Source organism: Rhinatrema bivittatum, chromosome 9 (genome assembly GCF_901001135.1).
Source record: "Rhinatrema bivittatum chromosome 9, aRhiBiv1.1, whole genome shotgun sequence".
NCBI classification, from domain to species: Eukaryota; Metazoa; Chordata; class Amphibia; order Gymnophiona; family Rhinatrematidae; genus Rhinatrema; species Rhinatrema bivittatum.
Genome location: NC_042623.1, coordinates 181,781,559 through 181,802,739, shown reverse-complemented (window position 1 = coordinate 181,802,739; position 21,181 = coordinate 181,781,559). Strand labels below are relative to the sequence as shown.

Below are 21,181 nucleotides of genomic sequence, written 5' to 3'. Positions count from 1 at the left end.
TTTCACAAGACGAGGGGGTGCAACAGAAGCCGGACACAGGTATTTTTTTCTGCATCCATGTAGGCGTATGCATAAGTGGATGCTGCTCTGGAAAGTAAGCTCCTATAGCTCTGTGTGGAACTTTTAGTTACTGGATGGTGAAAAGCTTTGTACGATAAAATATTTCACTGTAGTGAACTTTTGATTACTGGGCTATAATTAATATAATGGCCCTCGATAACTGAGGGCCAATAAGGTACCTAGTCAAGCATTTTACTTGGCATACCCTTTGTGAGTTATCTGAATAGTAAAGAAAAATGAAGTTATGCTTAAGAAAATAAAAGTTGCCATACTGGGTCAGACAGAGTCCATCAAGCCCAGCATCCTGTTTGCAGCTGTGGCCAATCCTGCCAGGATACAAGTACCTGGCAAATACCCAAACATTAAACAGATCCCATGCTACTAATGCCAGTAATAGCAGTAGCTATTCTCTACATCAATTTGATTAATAGTTTATGGACTTCTCTAGGAACTTATCCAAACCTTTTTGTAAACCCAGCTACACTTAACTTACCCTAACCACATCCTCTGGCAATGAAATCCAGAGCTTAATTTTGAACAGAGTAAAAAATAATTTTCTCCAATTTGTTTTAAATGTGTTACTTGCTAACTTTATGAGTCCTATTATCTGAAAGAGTAAATAACCGAGTCACATTTATCTGTTCTGGTCCTCTCACTATTTTATATACCTCTCAATTACAAAGAGAACTATGGAAAATGTTCCTGTACTTTATCAAATGCACAAGTGTTTGGCATGTTCTTATTAAGGTGTGAATTAAAGGGGGCAGAGAAGAAGAGGGACAGGTAAGAAATAGTCCCTGGAGGAACGGTCCGTAGCACATTATCAGCCGGGTAAAAGGAATTAGATCTACTACATTGAATCTACCAGGTACTTGCAACCTGGATTGGCAACTGTTGGAGACAGGATGCTGGGCTCGATGGACCTTGGTTTGAACCAGCATGGCATTTTATGTTCAATGCAACTCATTTTAGTACTGCAGCTGTTTCAAGGCGCACTGCTTCAATCCATACAACAGCTACCAAGGAGATGCAGGACAAGAAAACCAGGGATTTAAGATACCAATACCTACCAATGTTTCTTCTAAGCCTTGCAGGGGCTTGATGACACCTGGGTTAAGTATTAAGTTTGTCACGGCCACTTTGTGGTTTAACTATGCAGGTTGACAGCTCCAACAAGACCAAAGGGCCTTGCAAAGTTTAAATTGCAAGACAGCTGGAGCAGGCTCAACAGGGAGACAGATTCAGCAAGCTGCCATGCAGCTCAGAGGGGAGAGGCACTAAAATACAAATCCTGTCAAACATTTGAATTTGGACGGTTTCAATGACAGCAAAGAGTTAACAACTCAGTTGGGGATGTGTAAGTTTTATATTACAGCATGCAACTGCCTGCAGCCAGGCTCTGCAAATTCTGCTCCTGCCTATGTACTTTTCGTTTTACAAACCTTTTACAGCACATTAAGAATCCACATGTCCTCTCTCTTTCACCTTACCTCGCTATCCACAGGACTCTGCTTCTGAGGACTCTGCGCTGTCTTTTGCTGCAGAAGAAATGAAAAAGAATGCAGGTCAGAGGGCTGTCTCAAGAGATGGACAGCAGGGTATCAATCTGTCTGCTGCCCATTAAGTAGGTAATGTACCCACTAAGCTTGAGCTGAATTTTCAACCAAATGTATCCAGCTAAGCTTTGAGGCTGACAATTCTCCTAAATGTCAGGCTGGTGGCTGGTTAGGTTTAGCTGGTAAGCATGGAAAATGCACACTAACCAACATCAGAAAACTGCCCCAGGAATGCCTCCAGAGCCATTTTTTTCTGCCTGGCTAAGTTTACATGGTCTCTGAATTTAGGGAACTGAGCCAGTTGGTGGGAGAGGGTAGGGGGATTAAAATCTGAGGTTTACTTGGCTAACTTTGCAAGTTAGCCGGGTAAACCTTTAAAACATTAGCATTACAGGCTCAACATTTTGATTAGTTTACATATTCCAGCTATTCATAAAATCAGACCTGTTTATTGAGCTCAGAAGTGGAGCTCACCATCTTAGCCTAGAGGTTTTTTTTTAATTTAATTACCAGTTTTTAAATAATGGCATCAACATGGCAAAGTATTAATACAGAATATCATGAACCATAGTTTATTTAAAAATATTTATAGCTCGCTTCTCCATTGTTCGTAGTGTACAATGCACAAAAACATCTACTAGAGAGCCTAATCATTAATTCTAAAGAGCTCAGGGCCTTAAAGACCGAACTTATGGAGGTCTTACCTATGATGTGTGAACATCAAATGCCAACTTAAAGAGGTGCATATTTAAGGTGTTTTTTGTTTGGTTTTTTTTTAAACGTTTTTTGGGTTTTGGACACTACATAAAGAAAGTGGGAGAGTGTTCCAAAACAAAGGGCCAACCAGAGAGAAAGACCACTTCTTACATAAGAACATGTCATACTGGGTCAGACCAAGGGTCCATCAAGCCCAGCATCCTGTTTCCAACAGTGGCCAATCCAAGTCACAAATACCTGGCAAGTACCCAAACATTAAATGAATCTTAAGCTACTATTGCCCGGCAACACGCATAAAGCCCCGGGACGCGTGTAAGTCCCGGGGCTTGCAAAAAGGAGTGGTCTGGGGGCAGGGTATGGGTGAGGCCAGAGGCCTCTGACACAGCAGCCATTTGCTGCTGTGGTGAAGGATCGTGTGCTGGCAGGTTGCTGGCAGGTGCAAAAGGTAAGATAAGAATTTGGGAGGGGTTAGAGTAGGGCTGAGGGGGGGGGGAAGGTTAGGGGAAGGGAAGCTTAGGTTGGGGGGGGAAGGGAAGCTTAGGTTAGGGGGGGGGAGGAAACTGGGGAAGGCAGTGCGGCTCGGCGCATGCAAGGTGCACAATTGTGTACCCCCTTGTGCGCACTGACCCCCAATTTTATAACATGTGCACGCCAATTTTTGAATGAAGATCTTTTGGCTAAAATAGCCTCTTTCACCTCACCTTTTATCCATGCCGGTAATCGTTTTGCCTTCCTTCCACCTTTCTTAATGCATGGAATACATATGGACCGTGCTTCTGTTTTTTTCTAACTATTTTTCTCATTTTGTCAAAGTTTCCCTTTTGAAAGTTTAATGCTAGAGTCACTGATTTGCTTACTGTCCCCCCTTCCAGTCATTAATTCAAATTTGATCACATTATGATCACTATTGCCAAGCGGTCCCAATACAGTTACCTCTCTCACCACATCCTGTGCTCCACTGAGAATTAGATCTAAAATTGCTCCCTCTCTCGTTGGCTCCTGAACCAATTACTCCAAAAAACTGTCATTTATTCCATCCAGGAACGTTATCTCTCTAACATGCCATAATGTTTCACTTATCCAGTAAATATTGGAGTAATTGAAATCTCCCATTATTACTGCACTACCAGTTTGGTTAGCTTCCCTAATTTCTCTTAGCATTTCACTGTCTCACCATCTTGACCAGGTGTATGGTGGTAGACTTTTATCACTATACTCTTCCCCAACACACAAGGGATTTCTACCCATAAAGATTCAATTGTGCATTTAGTCACATGCAGGATCTTTATCCTGTTGGACTCTATGCCATCCCACCTCCCAGATGCTCCTCTCTGTCATTGCGATATAATTTGTACCCTGGTATAGCACTGTCCCATTGGTTATCCTCTTTCCACCATGTCTCTGAGATGGCAATTAAGTCTATGTCATCATTCACTGCTATACACTCTAATTCTTCCATCTTACTTAGACTTCTGGCATTAGCATACAAACATTTCAAAGTGATTTTTTTGTTTATATTTACATTCTTTTCAACTTAATTGAGGGAACATCCAGTGTGCCCTAGTTGGTTGGTTTTAGTGTACACGAGGTGGTAAAGAGTCAGTGTCAAGGAGATCCATGATGCATTGAGATTGTTTACCAAACTGCAGGACCAGTGCAACCTATTGTGTAAACTGGGCACTTGCCCTGGGCGGTGGCTTCAGGGCCGTGACCAAGTTGAGTGAGCTGCTGGCCCTGCTGCACCTCAAAGAGGAGCCACATGCCACAGTGGTGAAGAGAAGGGAGTTGCAGGGCCATGTGGCTGTTCCCAACCTGTCATGCAGCGAAGATGAGGTGGCGGTGGAAGGGCCGTGTGGCAAAGAAGAGGAAGAGCTGTAGTGCCGCACTGTGAAGAGGAGCCCTAGGGCACGGCCGCGCGGCAAAGATGAGAAATTTGCAGGACCATGCAGCAAAGAAGAGGAGGAGCCATAAGGCCGCGTGACGGTTCTCAACCTGCCATAAGGCAAAGAGTTGCAGAGCCACAAGGTCTAGAGGAGGAGCTGCAGGACCACGTACTAGGCAGCCGAAGGAAAAAACAAGCCACTAGGCAGCTCCCAACCTGCCCCGTGGAAGAAGTGGAGGGCCAGGGCTGCTGGGAGAGGCCTTGGTGTATGTATGAGCAGGAGGAAACCTGTGAGTGCCTAAGCAGAAGCGGAGTGCAAGTGGATGTCTGAGCATGTGCATGTGAGAGGAGGCATGTGTGTGAAAGAGGGTGCATGTGTGTGTGAGAGAGAGGGAGCACCGAGACAGATGCAAGCTCTAGGGATGATGGAATAAAGGGTCTGAATAGCAGTAAGTTCTTTTGAGCAGTAAATATCAGGAAAGGTTGAGGTACTGAAGCATAGGGTATTCTCTTCATGTGTGTGTGAGCATATATGCATTTGTGAGCATGTGTGTGTGTCTGAGCATGTATATGTAGGAAAGAGGGATCTTTATGTGTGTGTTTTTTGTATAGAAAAGGGAACGTGTGTGAGTGTGTGAAAAGAAAATTATTCCTTACCTGCTAATTTTCGTTCCTGTAGTACCATGGATCATTCCAGACGGTGGTTATGTCCCCCGTCCAGCAGATGGCGTCAGAACAAAAAATTCCCAGGGGAGGACCCTTATAGCCACGCCTCCCCTGGCTCAATCCTCAGTAACAGACTATCAAAGCCAATAGAGAAGAGATAATACAAACAGAGGGATCAAGTGAACTAAACAAAAAGCCAACTGACTAATAATTGGAAACTAGTTTTGTAACTAAGAAACCGAAACTGTAAAACTTGCAAACAGTATTGTGATGAAAAAACAGTCTGAAGTACCAGAAGTACAGAAAGAGACTGAAACTAGAGACAGGTAAGCAGGGATGACCCCAATAACACGAAACCCCCAAAATAAGGGAGGGTGTCTGGAATGATCCATGGTACTACAGGAACGAAAATTAGCAGGTAAGGAATAATTTTCTTTTCCCTGTACGTACCAGGATCATTCCAGACGGTGGGATGTACCAAAGCTTTCCCATCATGGGTGGGCCGTGGACAGCCCTGCCCAAAGAACCCTGTCTCCCAGTTGTCCGAGAGAGGAAGCTCGGACGTCCAGACGATAATGTCTGGTAAAAGTGTGAATTGACTTCCAAGTGGCTGCTCTACAGATTTCCTGAATTGGTACAGAAGAACTCTCAGTCCAGGAGGTCGCTTGGCCTCGTAGAGAGTGAGCCTTGATCACCAACGGCGGAGACTTACCTACTCCAAGATATGCCGCTATGATCGCTCCCTTTAACCAGCGAGCAATGGACTGCTTCGAAGCCATACATCCCTTCCGAGGTCCCGACCAAAGAACAAATAAATGATCTGAGAGCCGGAACTCATTGGTTATCTCCAGATAGTGCAATAGAACTCGCTTTACATCCAACTTGCAAAGATCAGTCGATTCTGAGGAAGAAAAGGAAGGAAGGTCCACCGACTGATTGAGATGGAAACTGGAGACCACCTTAGGCAAGAAGGAAGGAACAGTACGCAAAGAAACCCCATCAGGCGAAAAACGAAGATATGGCTCTCGGCAGGAGAGAGCCTGCAACTCCGAAATTAGTCGTGCAGAACTAATTGCCACCAGGAAAACTGTCTTAAGAGTGACATCCTTAAGGGTAGCCGAACGCAAAGGTTCAAAGGGAGAGGAGCAGAGAGCTCGAAGCACCAGGTTCAAGTTCCACGAAGGACAAGGCGATCGGATTGGAGGCCTCAAGTGCTTGACCCCTCTGAGGAAGCGCAGAATATCCGGATGAGAAGACAGAAGACTGCCGTCTGTCCCCTGCAGGAAAGCCCCCAAAGCTGCCACCTGAACCCGGAGAGAATTATAGGCTAGCCCGAGATCCAATCCCGCCTGCAAGAAGGAAAGAATCTGTACCACTGAAGCCTGTGGAGCCTGAATGTGCTTGGAGACGCACCATTCTTCGAAGACTTTCCATACCCGGACATAGGTAACCGACGTGGAAGTCTTTCGTGCCCGTAACATAGTGGAAATAACTGGTTCAGGATAACCGCGACGTCTTAACTTGCGCCTTTCAAAAGCCAGGCCGCAAGACAGAAGCGATCTGCCTCTGGAAAAAATATTGGACCCTGGCGTAGTAACCGCGGGAGGTGCCCCAGTCGAAGAGGATTCTCCATCGCCAACTGCAGGAGATCCGCGAATCACGGGCGTTGAGGCCATTCCGGTGCCACGAGTATCACTGGACCCTGATGAGCTTCTATTCTTCGAATGACCTTTCCCACCAGAGGCCACGGTGGAAAGACATACAGAAGGGACTGTCGAGGCCAAGGAAGTACCAGTGCGTCGACTCCTTCTGCACCGTGCTCCCTTCTTCGGCTGAAGAAGCGAGCTGCCTTTGCATTCCTGGCCGTTGCCATAAGGTCCAAGCGAGAAACTCCCCAGTGTTCGATGATCAGAGCCATCGCTTCCTCCGAGAGTTCCCATTCTCCCGGATCCAGGTGTTGTCAGCTGAGGAAATCCGCCTGTACATTTTTGACGCCTGCTATGTGAGAGGCTGCTAGACGGAGAAGATGACGCTCCGCCCAATCCATTAGTCGGTCGATCTCTAATGACACCAACCGACTCCTTGTACCTCCCTGACGGTTGATGTATGCCACCGTGGTAGCGTTGTCTGATAGGACTCGAACCGCTCTGAGACGTAGAAGGTGTAGGAAACCCCGTAGGGCAAGACGAACTGCTCTGGCCTCTAAACGGTTTATGGGCCAAGACGATTGTTCCTTCGACCACTTTCCCTGTATCGCACTGTCCTGACAGACCGCACCCCAGCCCGAGAGACTGGCATCTGTGGTCACTATGATCCAGTCTGGAGAATGCAGGGAAACACCTTGAGCTAGATTCAAGGGGTCCAACCACCACACAAGACTGCGTCTTGCAAAGTCTGGAATTGGAAGGATCACCTGGTATTCTCGGGACACTGGCTTCCAACGGGAAAGCAATGCCCTCTGAAGTGGTCGTAGGTGAGCAAACGCCCATGGCACTAGATCGATGGTGGAGGCCATGGTTCCTAGCACCTGAAGATAGTCCCACGCCCTCGGGAACTCGAGAGCCAAGAACCTGATGATCTGCTCGCGCAGAGCCTGCGCTCTCTCTTGGGTGAGGAACACCATGGCAGCCCTTGTGTCGAAGTGGGCACCCAGAAAGTTCAAAGTCTGAGAAGGTTGAAGCTTGCTTTTTGTAAAATTGACTATCCACCCCAGGGTCTGGAGGAGCTGAATTACCCTGTCGACCGCCTGAATTCCCTGCGACTTCGCCCTGATGAGCCAATCGTCCAGGTAAGGGTGTACCAGAATTCCTTCCCTCCTGAGCGCCGCTGCAACTACGACCATTACCTTTGTGAAAACTCGAGGTGCCGTGGCTAGGCCAAAAGGTAAAGCCCGGAACTGAAAGTGCTGATCTAAAATCTTGAAGCGAAGATAACGTTGATGGGAAGGAAGAATCGGAATATGTAGGTATGCCTCCGTCAGATCCAAGGAGGCCAAGAATTCTCCCGGATGTACAGCCGCCAAGACCGAACACAGTGTCTCCATGCGAAATCGAGGGACGCAGAGGGAGTTGACTGTTTTGAGATCTAAAATTGGACGAAACGTACCTTCCTTCTTGGGCATTATGAAATAAATGGAATAGTGACCCCGTCCCAGTTCGGAGACCGGCACCGGCACAATTGCCCCCAAGGCAAGTAGACGATTTAAGGTCTGTCGAATTGCCTGGCGCTTGAGAAGAGACCCGCAAGGTGAGAACAGGAATCTGTTTGGTGGAGCGCGTACAAAATCTAACGCGTAGCCATGTCTTAGAATACTTAGAACCCATTGGTCTGAGGTTATTTGGACCCACGCCTTGTAGAAGAGCGCAAGTCAACCCCCCAGCCGGGGAATCGACTCGTGGGTCCGCCTGGCATCATTGAGACGACTTAGCCGAGGTGCCCGCACCTTGACCATCCTTACCGGGTCGATGGCCTCGAAAGGACCGATTCCAAGTGTGTGAACGAGATGAAGGGGGTCGAGGTGGTTGTTGTCTGGTGGGACGCCCTCTGCGTTGATTACGATATCGGCCTCTGTTAGTATTAAAAGACCTGTACGAGCGTGGCCGATCCTCTGGTAACTTGTGAACTGTATTCTCATTAAGGGATTTAATAATCTGATCCAGGTCCTCACCAAACAGGTACTTGCCCTTAAAGGGGAGAGACCCAAGCCGCGTCTTGGATGAAGCATCCGCGGACCAATTCCTTAACCAAAGGAGGCGGCGCGCCGACACCGCTGCAACCATGGCTCTAGCTTGAACCCTGATAAGGTCATAGAGAGCATCAGCCCCATAAGCTACCACTGCCTCCAATCTTTCAGCCTGTTGAGCCTCAGAATCCGGCAGAGCCTGTGAAGTGAGCAGCTGTTGCACCCATCGGAGTCCTGCCCGGTGTGCTAACGAACTGCAGATAGCAGCTCGCATACCCAGAGCTGAAACCTCGAAAACTCTCTTCAGGAAGACTTCCAATTTCCTATCCTGAATATCTTTCAATGCTGTTCCGCCAGTGACAGGAATGGTCGTGTGTTTAGTCACAGCAGAAACAGCCGAATCCACAGCAGGGACCTTAAGAAGTTCCAAAAAATCTGCTGGCAAAGGATATAATTTGTCCATAGCCCTACCAACCCTAAGGTTAGCCTCAGGAGTGTCCCATTCTCTAGCAATTAGCTGTAGGATAGAATGATGCGGAGGAAAAGCCTTTGCTAGTGAACGAAGACCTGCTAAAAGAGGATCCCCCTTTTTAATATTAGGATCTGGAGCCACTGGGTCCGGAGGAGGGTCAATATCCATCTCCTGCAGGATGTGTGGTATAAGTTCCTCTAGTTCTCCAGCTTGAAAAATTCTGAGAACCCTGGGATCATCTCCCTCGACATGAGTCACCAGGGAAGGATCATCAGCGAGTGGATCCAGAGAGGGATCTCCACCCCCTACTGGCTGCGGAGCTGCTGGAGTGGGCAGGGAACCCCGAGAAATTCCTGGGCGTCCCTTCGGAGGAGAGGTGTCACCTTGGGGAAAGAGACTTCCCAGGGAAGGTATCGTACAAGGTGGCTTAGCTGGAGGAGGACCCCCTCCCCCCAGCAAGCTGTCTCTGCTGCATACAAATGCTCTGTGCATTAGAACTACAAACTCAGGAGAGAAAAAAAGCATTTGAAGTTGTCCCAGGCCGAGACACAGGCTGAACTCCGGCAGCAGAGATAGGCAGAGTAGTAGAAAGTTGAGCGTCTGTATCCTCCTCAGAGAAACCGTCGTTTGCAGCTGAGGACAAAATGGCCACCGTTGCCGCAGACGACGGAAACGGAGCGTGTCTCTTTCGTTCCCCACGGTCCTGAAGACGCTCGACCTCCTTCGCAGGAGGGCTGTCTTCCCCTTCTGAAGACATACTGACAGAAAAATTTTTGGTCGGTGCAGGTAAAATTCCTTACCATAGTAAAGACACTGAAACCTGACAGGAGAGAGGAGGGGCAGCACGCGCGCGCGAAAAATCCAAACAGTCAAACGGTAGAGAGAGACTGAGGGTCCGGCCCGGTTACCCACCCACCGACCCGATAAAACCGTCGAGGAATGTGACCTCTCGACGGCAGGCGGCCCCGGGGAATATTACGTCGCGGGGCCGCGGGTCGGGAAAAACTTCGGACTGCCGTCCACCTCAAGGGTGGGGCGGGTACAAGCGGCTTCGGGCAAAAGGGGAGGGATCGGCACCACCGATGTGCTCCCTCGGACCTGAAAGCCCCGTAGAAGTTCTTTCTTTCCCCAAATAAACGACGCCCTAAAACAAAAATTAAACACTTACCTCCAGCCCTGTAATAAAAAAGGGAAGAGGCAGGAAAGAAAGAAAAATAAGACAGAAACACAGCCTGTCAGCAAGAAAATTGTTCTCTGAGGAACAAAAAGGAATTGCTTTTTCTAAAACTAAATAGTTAAAATAAATTTAGTAGCAAACAACTTGATCCCTCACAGCAAAATAAAATAAATTAGGAAAGTAAAAACCCTAAGGCTTGATGCTGGGGACCTCAGTGTCCCCTGCTCAACATCTGCTGGAGTCAGAACTATACTGAGGATTGAGCCAGGGGAGGCGTGGCTATAAGGGACCTCCCCTGGGAATTTTTTGTTCTGACTCCATCTGCTGGACGGGGGACATAACCACCGTCTGGAATGATCCTGGTACGTACAGGGAACATGTATATGTAGGAGGGAGCATCTGTGAGCATGTGTAAGAGTGAGAATGTGAGAGGAATCGTGATTGTGAGCATGTTTATGTAAGAGGGGAGACAGCATATGTATGTGTGTGTATGTATAGATATATATCAGAGAGAGAGAGAGAAGAAAGTTTATGCATCTCTCTCTCACTAATCCATGACAATCTCAGAGTGACTAGAAATAAAACATTTTCAGGTATGGAGAGTGTGAATTATTTTATCCTTATTTTTAATTTTTGGATGTTTGATGTGTCTGCTGTTTTGAAATATTTTATTGATGTTTGAGAAATGTAAAACAAATTGTTTGTGCGTTTTTAATTATTGGATCTTCCATTCATCAACTGTTTAGAAATATTCTTTTTATTAGTATGTTTATATTATTTATTATATTTCTTGATTTTAATGTTTGAGGACTGGTGATTTCTGTTTTTCCATTGTTGCATTGCACAGTCTGCCTTGTTGAGATTTTCATATTCAGTTTTTGCCTGCATGTTTCTATTTATATTTTATGGTTTCTTTTTCCTGTATTTGGTGAGGGTCTGCATGTGTGACCGAGGAGAGGTATTCTGTTAGCGTGTAGGAATCTATAGCAGCTTAGTTTCTTCTATTTTCCTAATTGGAGGTGTATTGGTGTTTTAGGGCCTGGTGTAGAGTTGTTACTGTTAAGTGCTGGCAGTTAGTGCTATTTTGGTGTGGGAGGTTTATTATATTGTAACTGTAATTTACTCATGGCTTTCTGAGGATCAAACCCACACCTAACATGCAATTCAGCAGCCATAATGCCATATGGTTCCAAGGGTCTTTTTTTTGTAGGACTTTGAAATTGGCACCAAAGAAGTGCTTGCAAATACTTATGATTTTTTTTTTTTTTTTTTACCTCAGAAGACTGTTCTTTCAATATTCTTTTTCATGCAAAATCTATTATAAATGCATAATTTTTAACCATGTACGTGGAGAGAGCAGGAAGCAGGGGTGCATGGGTATAAGATTTGCTTAGGGCACCTAATACTCTTGAACCAGCAATGGATTCCGGGGTTGGGGGTGAAGACCTGGAGGGTAGACGGTGACAGTTTTTAAAGTTTAGGAGCTAGCTTTTTTTGGCAGGCCCGAGAGAGAATGAAGTGTGATGGGGGGCGGCGCAATAATTGTTCGCACAGCGCAGCAAAAAGCTAGCACTGGCCCTGACAAACTGTACATGATGACTAACATTTTTTATCGTATGTACTATGAAACTGGTAGCCAATAGTAGTGACGACCAAACTGTGGTTATATGACATGTTAACCTGATCAGTATCTTAAATACAGACCAGCAAACTGTCTCACTCATGGCAAGAGGAATTTCTCTGAATTGCTAATTTCTTCTGGTAGTTTTTGCCAGTCTGGGTACAGCATTCTGAGCTGGCAGAGCAGACCAATAGCCATCTTAGAAAGAATTCCTATGATGCCTCCTTCCTTCCAGGATCCCTTCTTCTGTTGCTTCTCTCTCAGTATGAGCAGTTTCCCAGTAATACTGCAGGTATAACAATACAGAAAGAAAATACACTCTCACATACTTACCTCTACCAGGGTGAGTCTAGTCCAGACTAGCAAGAGATTAACAGAAAAAGAATGATCAAGTAAGAGAAATTCCTGTTTCTGCCAGTCCATACTACACATGGACTTAATTCAGTGGTGCCCTACTCAGGTGGATTAAAATATAGTTTGCAAAACTCTTCTTCTGTCAATATGTCAACTGTCAATATGGTGCTGATTTCAAATATGAAGTCAAAAAATATGCAATACGTCTAATTTTTTCACAAATGAGAAATGTTTGATTAAAGATTATGAAGTTGAATATCAAGGGTAATAAGTTCTGAAGAAGCGATAACACATAATATATTTGTTTCATGCAAAAAACAAGTCTATCGTCTAACCAAGAGAGAAATAGTTGGGTAAATTTTAATTGTTAGGGAGAACTTTTCTCTTTTTGGATGCTCTGGAATAAACAGATTATAGACACATATAAAAATAGAAAGATAAATGAAACTACTTTAATATATCTATATGCAAATGCCAGGAATATGAAAAATAAGACTGGAAAGTTAGAATTTATGGCACTAAAGAAAGATATAGACAAAATACAGCAGATATAGACAAAATCCCAGATCTCTGATGCCTTCAATCTTTTTAACTCTCACCAACTCCAAAATATATCCCTTCATTGGTTATTTTTTTTAAATATCTTTTTTATTTTTATTTAATACTTAACTATCTTTGTGTCAAATGATCAGCCCTTTATTTGATTTTTGAACCATTCAAATAAAGATTTTCAACAGAAAAAAATTTTTAAGGAAAGAGTGGAAGGTTTCATACGTAGTTTATTGCCATTACCACCATGTAATGTGCTACAAGGTATAATCATTAACGATCCACTTCCAACCTTTATTGAAATCTTTATATGGACGTGTTTCAAAGAATTTTTTAATTGAAATAAAAAGTTCTTCAACTGATTTGCAGTCAACGTTGTTTTTTTCTTTTATTTATTTAAAGTTTTTATATACCGGCACTCGTTAAGAAAACATCACATCGGTTTCCATACAACGTGAAAACAGCCAACAGGGCTTTACAGTGTAACTGATAATATAACTGGGGGGAGGGGGAGGGAAGGAGGGGGGAAGGGGTAGGGTAACCAGGGGCTTTGCTGCACATTCAGTAAACGCGATACAAAATTAGATACATATATACAAATTATATACAATCAGAGTACAAGGAGGATAGAAGGGGGAGGGGGTGTGTGAAGAGGCTAAGTTTGAAGGAGTAGGGGTGGGGGTGAAGGAAGGAGAGGGGATATCTAGAGGGGAGAGGGAGGAGGGGCATTAAATACAAAAACTGAGGGTCGAGGACCTGGAGGGTGAGGGGGAGGGGGCTGGGAAAGGACGGCGTGGGTGTAAGGCTGGACTGTGGGCGGAGAAGGGATCATGCGTAGGCGTGTGTGAACAGCCAAGTCTTAAGTTTCTTTTATGTATGTGTATGTGTGACTAGCATTCATTCATTCATTCAATAAAACTGTTTCTTGTTAAAGATTGTAGAAAGCTGACTTATCTTAAACTTTATCACCGTCAATCCCGGCGAAAACGTTTCTTATAAGATATTATGAAAGATCGACTTATCTCACTCTGTCACTGTCCACCCAACAAGGCAGGGGACAGAGGATTTGTTGAAACAATTCTGCGATTGGACAAATACAGTTGATGAAAATTTGCAATTTTCAGCATAATACTCAGATTCACAGGTATCCTTTCAAGTACAACTAATTGAAAGACAATTTCATACAACAGTATTTCGTAAGAAAACAGATCGCAATAACTTACTCCAATTTCACAGCCATCATCCGTATACGTTTCAATGCGGGCTACCAGTTAGCCAATTCTTCTGCATTAGACAGACTTACTCCAATATGACTGAGTTTGAAAAACAAGCTGATATTTTAAGCAAGAGATTCCTCCAACGCGGTTACCCTAAATGCACGGTAAAAAATGCATACAAGTGGGCTAAGTTTTCAGACAGACATTCACTGCTACAATACAAACCCAAAAAAGAGACATCAGAACTGGTTTGTGTGCTAAAACAAACTACAGCAACATTTGCGTTAAAGAACAGCGATTCGCCAACATTGGTACCTTTGAAGTCTGCATGACATTTTTCAAGACCCCCCCCCCCCCCCAATCACAACCAGGGGCAGCAATTTGCGAGACAGGTTAGTGCACGCACATACACCAGTCAACAAGGACAGGGAACAGCCAGGGCACTACAAATGCGGCCAGTGCTCTCATTATTTTAACCGTATAGAAGGGGAAAATTGGACAGATCCGGTGTCCAAATACAAAGTCTTTCGGAAGTTTACAAGAAATTGCAATTCAACCTACGTCGTGTATGCACTTATTTGCCCAGGTCCAAAAGTGTATATAGGCAGGACGTCCCGCAGTATGAGAACGCGTCTGAATGAATACAAGTCGCGTCTAAATACACAGTTGACAACGGCACCAATAGTTTCACACTGCCTACAATATCAACATAATTTCACACAACTAAACTCGACAATTTTAGACCACGTAAAGGTTTCTCCGCAGGGAGGTAATCGTCTGAGTATTTTAAATTATCAGGAATCCTTCTGGATATTTACATTAAAAACCCAAACACCAATCGGCTTGAACGAAGAATTAGATTGGAATGCATTAATTTGACATCAGGAGATGACGGCAAAAAAACGTAACAAGTGATAGGTTAGATCTGAAAGAAGGGGAGGAGTATAAAGTGATCAGCAAAGGTGTGCAAGTCTAGAGCATTTCTTCAGAGAAGGTACAAACATCCAAGTTCATCAGCTGAGAAGGCGAAGAGAAAACCATGCCGAATTTAAATACCTGAGAAGGTGTAGAGAAAATCGCTACAGTAATGCAAAATTCGTGAATCCGACTTTGAAAACCAGGCTTACATCCCCTGAGGAAAGACCTTCCAGGTCTGAAATGAGGCCTTGTCGGGTGGACAGCGACAGTTTGAGATAAGTCTGTCTTTCATAATATCTCATAAGAAACATTTTTGCCGGGATTGACGGTGATAAAGTTTAAGATAAGTCGGCGTTCTACAATCTTTAACAAGAAACAGTTTTATTGAATGAATGCGAGTCACACATACACATATATAAAAGAAAAAAACAACGTTGACTGCAAATCAGTTGAAGAACTTTTTATTTCAATTAAAAAATTCTTTGAAACACGTCCATATAAAGATTTCAATAAAGGTTGGAGGTGGATCGTTAATGATTATACCTTGTAGCACATTACATGGTGGTAATGGCAATAAAATACGTATGAAACCTTCCACTCTGTCCTTAAAAAAAATTTTTCAGTTGAAAATCTTTATTTGAATGGTTCAAATCTCAAATAAAGGACTGATCATTTGACACAAAGAAAGTTAAGCAATAAATAAAAAGAAAAAGAAAGGTATTTAAAAAAATAACCAATGAAGGGATATATTTTGGAGTTGGTGCAGACTAAGTTGGTGAGAGTTAGAATATCATCCCTTTAACAAATTTATGGTGCATGGTATTTTGGTTTTTCAATCTTTTTAAGGCACAGGGGAATCACTGCCCAAAGCTTTTTGGAATCTTGTGGTGAAAAGTACCTTCACAAAGTCTAGCACTGCTTCTCGTTGAATCTGCTTGTTCCTCATCCTCTCCTCCTCGTACTGGAGTACAGCAAGCTGGGCTTCCCTGCGAGTCCGCTCCACTAACTGTTCCCGACGCCGCTGTGCCTCCACATCGGCATGTGGGAGCTGCAGAGTAGAGTTACAAGCTCAGTACACCTAAGCCATATGCTGACATTTCAAAGTAAAATCAGAAAACAAAATGTCTATGGCAAACAGGACTTCACAATCAGTTGTGTTTTAAAAAGGTTTTTGATTTATTCTAGGTTAAGTTTTAGCTAAATGTTGTCTAAATGTATTTAAAACTGTATTTATTCAGTATATTCACTACCACATAGATCTCTACTGTAAAAGATAAATATCAGTGAATTACTCACTTTGAAGAGCTAAAAAAACAAGACTTCAACAGCTGATTAAGTTAATCAAAAGTGCTACATAGTAAATATCACTCAACCCAATATTCACAATTTTTATATATTTTAACACTAAAGCAGAGTGGTTTTAATTTATTTTGACTTTTTAATCATCTTTCCAGAAAAGCTTTAAGGCAGTGAAATGTAAAAGAACATAAAATAACTACAGTTTAATCAAAGAGGAAAATTATAAAAGGCAGTTTCAACAAATAATTGAGACAACAAAATCCAAAAATAAAATTCAACAATTTGAAAAAGCAATAAAGAATCCTGACCAAACATAAATGGTTAAGAAGGAAAGGCATTTTTTTTTTAAGTTTTTAATATGCACCTGCATTACATAATCTGATTCTAGTCTGGCTTCTTTTGCAATAGATTTAAAAAGTGGGGAAAACTCTGTCTTGACTGGTCCAAACATAGCTCCCTTAGAGAAGGAATGTAAAGAGCCAACTCTGATGATCAGGAAAACACTAGGTGAAGTAATCTTTTCAATAATTTGCACCCAAGCTCTACACTTAGGCTTAAGATCATACAATGTAGCCCTTGAGGGTACAGGAAGCCAATATAATTTTTGATATTTATTTATTTTGCATTTTTTTATATACCGACACCCGTTTGCACATCGTATCAGTTTACACATAACTTGAAACTCTGACAGGAAACTGTCAGTGAGGCATAGCCTTTACAAGGAACCAAGTTAAATATGATACACATAACTTTTATACAGGAGCAGGATAACAATGAGATACGAGAGATAAGAGTGAAGATTAAAGATATTATCTGGAAAACCAGGTTAACTGAAAAGATATAACCAAAATTCTATGTACAATATATACATGTGGGTTAAGGACAAAAAGGTGATAAAAACAGGAGGGGGGATTGGGGGGGGGGGGGGTCGAGAAGCAGCTAGGAGGAGAGTGTGATAAGGGGAGGGAGAGGAATCTATTAAGGTTCATGGAGTACAGAGGGGGTACATACACTATGTCATCTACAGAGATGATTGCACTGAGGCATTCTGTCTTCAGTGGGGATTGGTGTTGGATGGGAAGGGCTGTCGAAACAGCCATGTTTTCAGTTTTTGTTTTTTGTTTTTTTTTAACTTGGGTGTGGAGGTTTCGGTACGTAAGTCTGGAGGCATGGAGGCAAGAGGGCCAGCCAGGGAAAAGGCCCTCTTGGTGGTGGAGGTAAGTTTGGTGGATTTGATGGGGGGGGAAGGTGTAGCATTCCTTGATGAGAGGTACGCGTTGGACATGTGGAGGTACGTATCATGAGAGGAGGACTGAGCCAGTGAAAGTTTTCATGTATGATACTTTTACGAATGAGGGATAGGGTTTTGTAAAGGATTCACGTGTGGGTAGGGAAGGTAGTGGAAGTAAAGGATGGGGGAATGGAAGGTAACGGATGTTGAGAAGAGATAATGAGTTCAGTTTTTTGAGGGTTAAGGGCAAGATGCATGTCAGTGAGAAGTTGTTTAATGGTGGTTAAGCATGATTTCCAATTTTGGAGAGCGGTCTGAAGGGAGTCTGTAAAGGGGAAGAGAATTTGCACATCATCTGCGCAGATGAAGTGTTTGATGCCAAGGTTCGTGAGGAGGTTGGTAAGGGGGAGCATGTAAATATTGAATAAAGTTGAAGAGAGGGAAGAGCCTTGGGGGATGCCTCTGTCAGGACTGATTGGTTCAGATTTGTTGTTGTCCATGATGACTATATAGTGACGGTTTTGAAGGTAGGATTTTATCCAGGAGAGAGCAGTTCCGGAGATGCCAATGCTGATGAGGATGCTGGTAAGAATATTGTGATTGACAGTATCAAAAGCAGCGGAAATATCTAACATCACGAGGAGGTAAGAATTCCCGGTGTCCATTACTTTTAGAATAGTGTCTGCTAAGGAGAGGAGTAAGGTTTCTGTGTTGAGGTGCTTCCGGAAACCGTATTGTGTGGAGGGAAAGATGTTATGTTGTTCAAGATAATCAGATAGATGTGAGTTGACAATTCTTTCTAGGATTTTTGATAGGAAGGGAAGATTGGAGATAGGTCTGAAGTTAGATAAATTAGAGGGATCGAGGTTAGGTTTCTTGAGAATGGGTTTCACCACGGCTTGTTTTAGAGTGTTAGGGACTGTTCCTTGTTCAAGGGATCAGTTAAAGATAGAAGAAAGAGGTTTGGCAATTATTTTGGGAATAGAAAGTAGGAGCTTTGTGGGGATAGTTTCAGAGGGGTGGGAGGAGGGTTTCATCTTTTTTAAGATGTTTTCGATTTCCAGGGAGGAAGAGGGTTCGAAAGAAGGAAGATTGAAAGGCTGATTGGTGGTGGGAGGTATCACATTTTGGGAGTTGATGGAGAATTGAGCAGAGAGAGTAGAGATTTTGTTTTGAAAGAATTGGGCTAGTTCATTACAATGTTTATTGGATGTCAGCTCTTGCGGTTGTGTTATGGTAGATTTGGTAAGGTTGGAGACTATGGTAAAGAGGGCTTTGGGATTGTACTGGAGGTTGTGTATCTTTTTTGCACAGTATTCTCGTTTGGTCTGTTGGATTGCTTTTCTGTAGTTGTGCATGAGTTGGTAGTATGAGGTTTTTGTAGATTGGGAGGGATGTTTTCGCCAGCATCAGAGAGAGCTGTCTCAGGGTCTTATGAAGGTCCTTCAGTTCCGCTACCGTTTGTTGAATCTGCTCGCCGAACAGATTGTCTCCTACACAGGGCAGGTCGGATAATCTGTCCTGCACTTCAGGGCGAAGGTCCGAAGACTTGAGCCAGGCCCATCTTTTTGCCGAGATTGTGGCTGCAGATACCCTGGTAGCAGTGTCAAAGATATCGTAAGATGATCTTATCTCATGCTTGCCCGCCTCAAAACCCTTGTTTACTAGGGTTTGGAGCAGATCTTGAAATTGCTGAGGCAGGGAGTCTGTCAAGTCTTGTATCTGCTTAAATAAGACCCTGTTGTATTGGGTCATATAGAGCTGATAAGAGGCGATTCGGAAGATGAGCATTGAGCCCTGGAAGACCCAGCAACCAATGACATCTAGAAATGTTTGCTCCTTGCCTGGGGGAAAAGAAGTGTGGGGTTTTGATCTCTTTGCCCTCTTTTGGGCAGATTCTACCACCACAGTTTGGTGATCCAATTGAGGTTTTTGAAAACCTGGACTGACTATACCAACGAAGTGGTGTCAGTCTTCTTGTTGACTGGAGCAACAGAGCCAGGGTGTTCCCAGTTCTTTTTGAGGAGATCTAGAAGAACTTGGTGAATAGAGATGGAGGTTATTTCCTTGGGTGCATCCAGGAATTGCAATAGCTCCATCATTTGATGCCTGCCATCTTGTTCGGTCTGTAATTGGAAGGGAACTAATTCATACATCTCCTTCACAAAATTTATGAAGGAAAGATCTTCTGGGGGAGAACGCTTTCTGCTTTCAGAAGGAGAAGGTGGTGAAGGCAGGTCATCGGTGTCTGGTGAAGAATCATCAGTCCAGGTGTCGTAGGGATCAGCACCTGCCCCTCTAGGAGCCTGAGGAGGACGGGATGGTGGAATCCCTGAAGGTCCTGGTCTAGGCTCCGAAGGAATAATTGGAGGCACCAATGAAGGCATCAAAGGCATCAATGAATGGATCAGTGGCACCGGACGCATCGGCATCGATGGCTGAGGCATCGGTAGGACTGCCAATGGAGGATGCGGAACAGTGTTTCTCCTCCCATGACAAGGTAAGCGGAGAGAGCACCAGAGCCATCGGTGACTCGGGATCCATCGGTGTAAAAGCGGCAATGAGCGCTTCCATCCTCGAGAGCAGTGGTGCCAACGCTGCTGGAATCGGGTCAGTGGTCGGTTCCACGATTGGTACCAGTGTTGGTACCAGAGGAACTTGGAGTCGATGCATCGCCTTGTCGATGGCCTCCTGAACCAGCCGGTCCAGTTCTTCTCGAAGTCCTGGAGTAAGCAGCCCCAGCTCCAGAACAGAAGGAGGCAGAGGCATAGCCGGAGGGACCACCATTAAAGGTGGAGTCGCGGCTCCCAATCCCCTTTCGGGTGAGGGTTACCTCAGTGACCCAGTCGCCGAAAAGATCTGTGCCTTTTCTGGACGGGGTTTCTTCGACGGTGGCTCGGACGATGGCGAGGTCGATGATTTCGCTCCCTCGATGGTTCGAGACTTCCGATGTCGGTGGCTATGTTTCTTTCCTTGGATGTTTCCTTGGTCCTGAGGGGGAGTAGAGGTGGTTGAAGGCCGAGAAGTCGTCAATGCTGGACGGTCACCGGTTGGTGGTCGATACTGGCGCGAAGTTGACGATGCCAGTTCTGACAACATCTATGCAATAGACTGTGTCAGGGTTTGAGCACGGAAGAGAAGTTCCATCTTCTCCATTCTGGTCTTGCAACCTTTTGGTGTCATTAGGGCACATTTGGTGCAGGTCAGGACATTGTGCTCACATCCAAGACACATTACACAGACCTGATGAGAGTCTGTTATGGACATGGTACGATTGCAGTTCGAGCTGCAGTACGGTCGACGGCCAGTAGGCCGCTAGGGCCAAACTCAATGGGAATCGACCAAAACGGGTAGAAAACTTACCTGAGTACTGCGGTTTGAAAAAACTGAAGGAGAGACCCCTGTGGGGTAAGAAAAGTTGTAGTAATTCCGTGAGGAAAATTCCTGTCAGGAATCTCTGTGGAGCTCCTTAACCGCGTGGCTACTGCTGCATGGAAAAAAGAAGACTGAAGGGGAACCCCTGCTGGCTGCAGGGTTAGTGCCATGCTGGGCATGCCCAGTAGGTGCCAGTCAAAGTTCTAGAAACTGACAAACGTGTTCCGTGATTGGGCTCCATCCTGTGATGTCATCATATGTGAGGACTACCATCCTGCTCGTCTTGTGAGAAACACATACTCTCTCTCTCACTTATATAGGCTCTTAATCACACATTTACACACATCCTGTCGGTCTTTTCACGCTTACACACACAGGCTTTCAATCACCCACATACACACATGC

General features: G+C 44.4%; 1 protein-coding gene across 3 annotated transcripts in view; it reads right to left on the bottom strand.

The window, feature by feature from the left end:
* LRCH3 (leucine rich repeats and calponin homology domain containing 3) overlaps positions 1-21,181 on the bottom strand; it is a 225,848-nt gene that overhangs the window by 83,645 nt on the left and 121,022 nt on the right. For all 3 annotated transcript variants that reach the window (XM_029615406.1, XM_029615407.1, XM_029615408.1), the window contains exons 13-14: positions 15,770-15,919; positions 1,551-1,598 (exon numbers count right to left, since the gene is read on the bottom strand). In XM_029615406.1, coding sequence (XP_029471266.1) covers positions 1,551-1,598; positions 15,770-15,919 — 198 coding nt within the window. The remainder of the gene's footprint in view (positions 1-1,550; positions 1,599-15,769; positions 15,920-21,181) is intronic.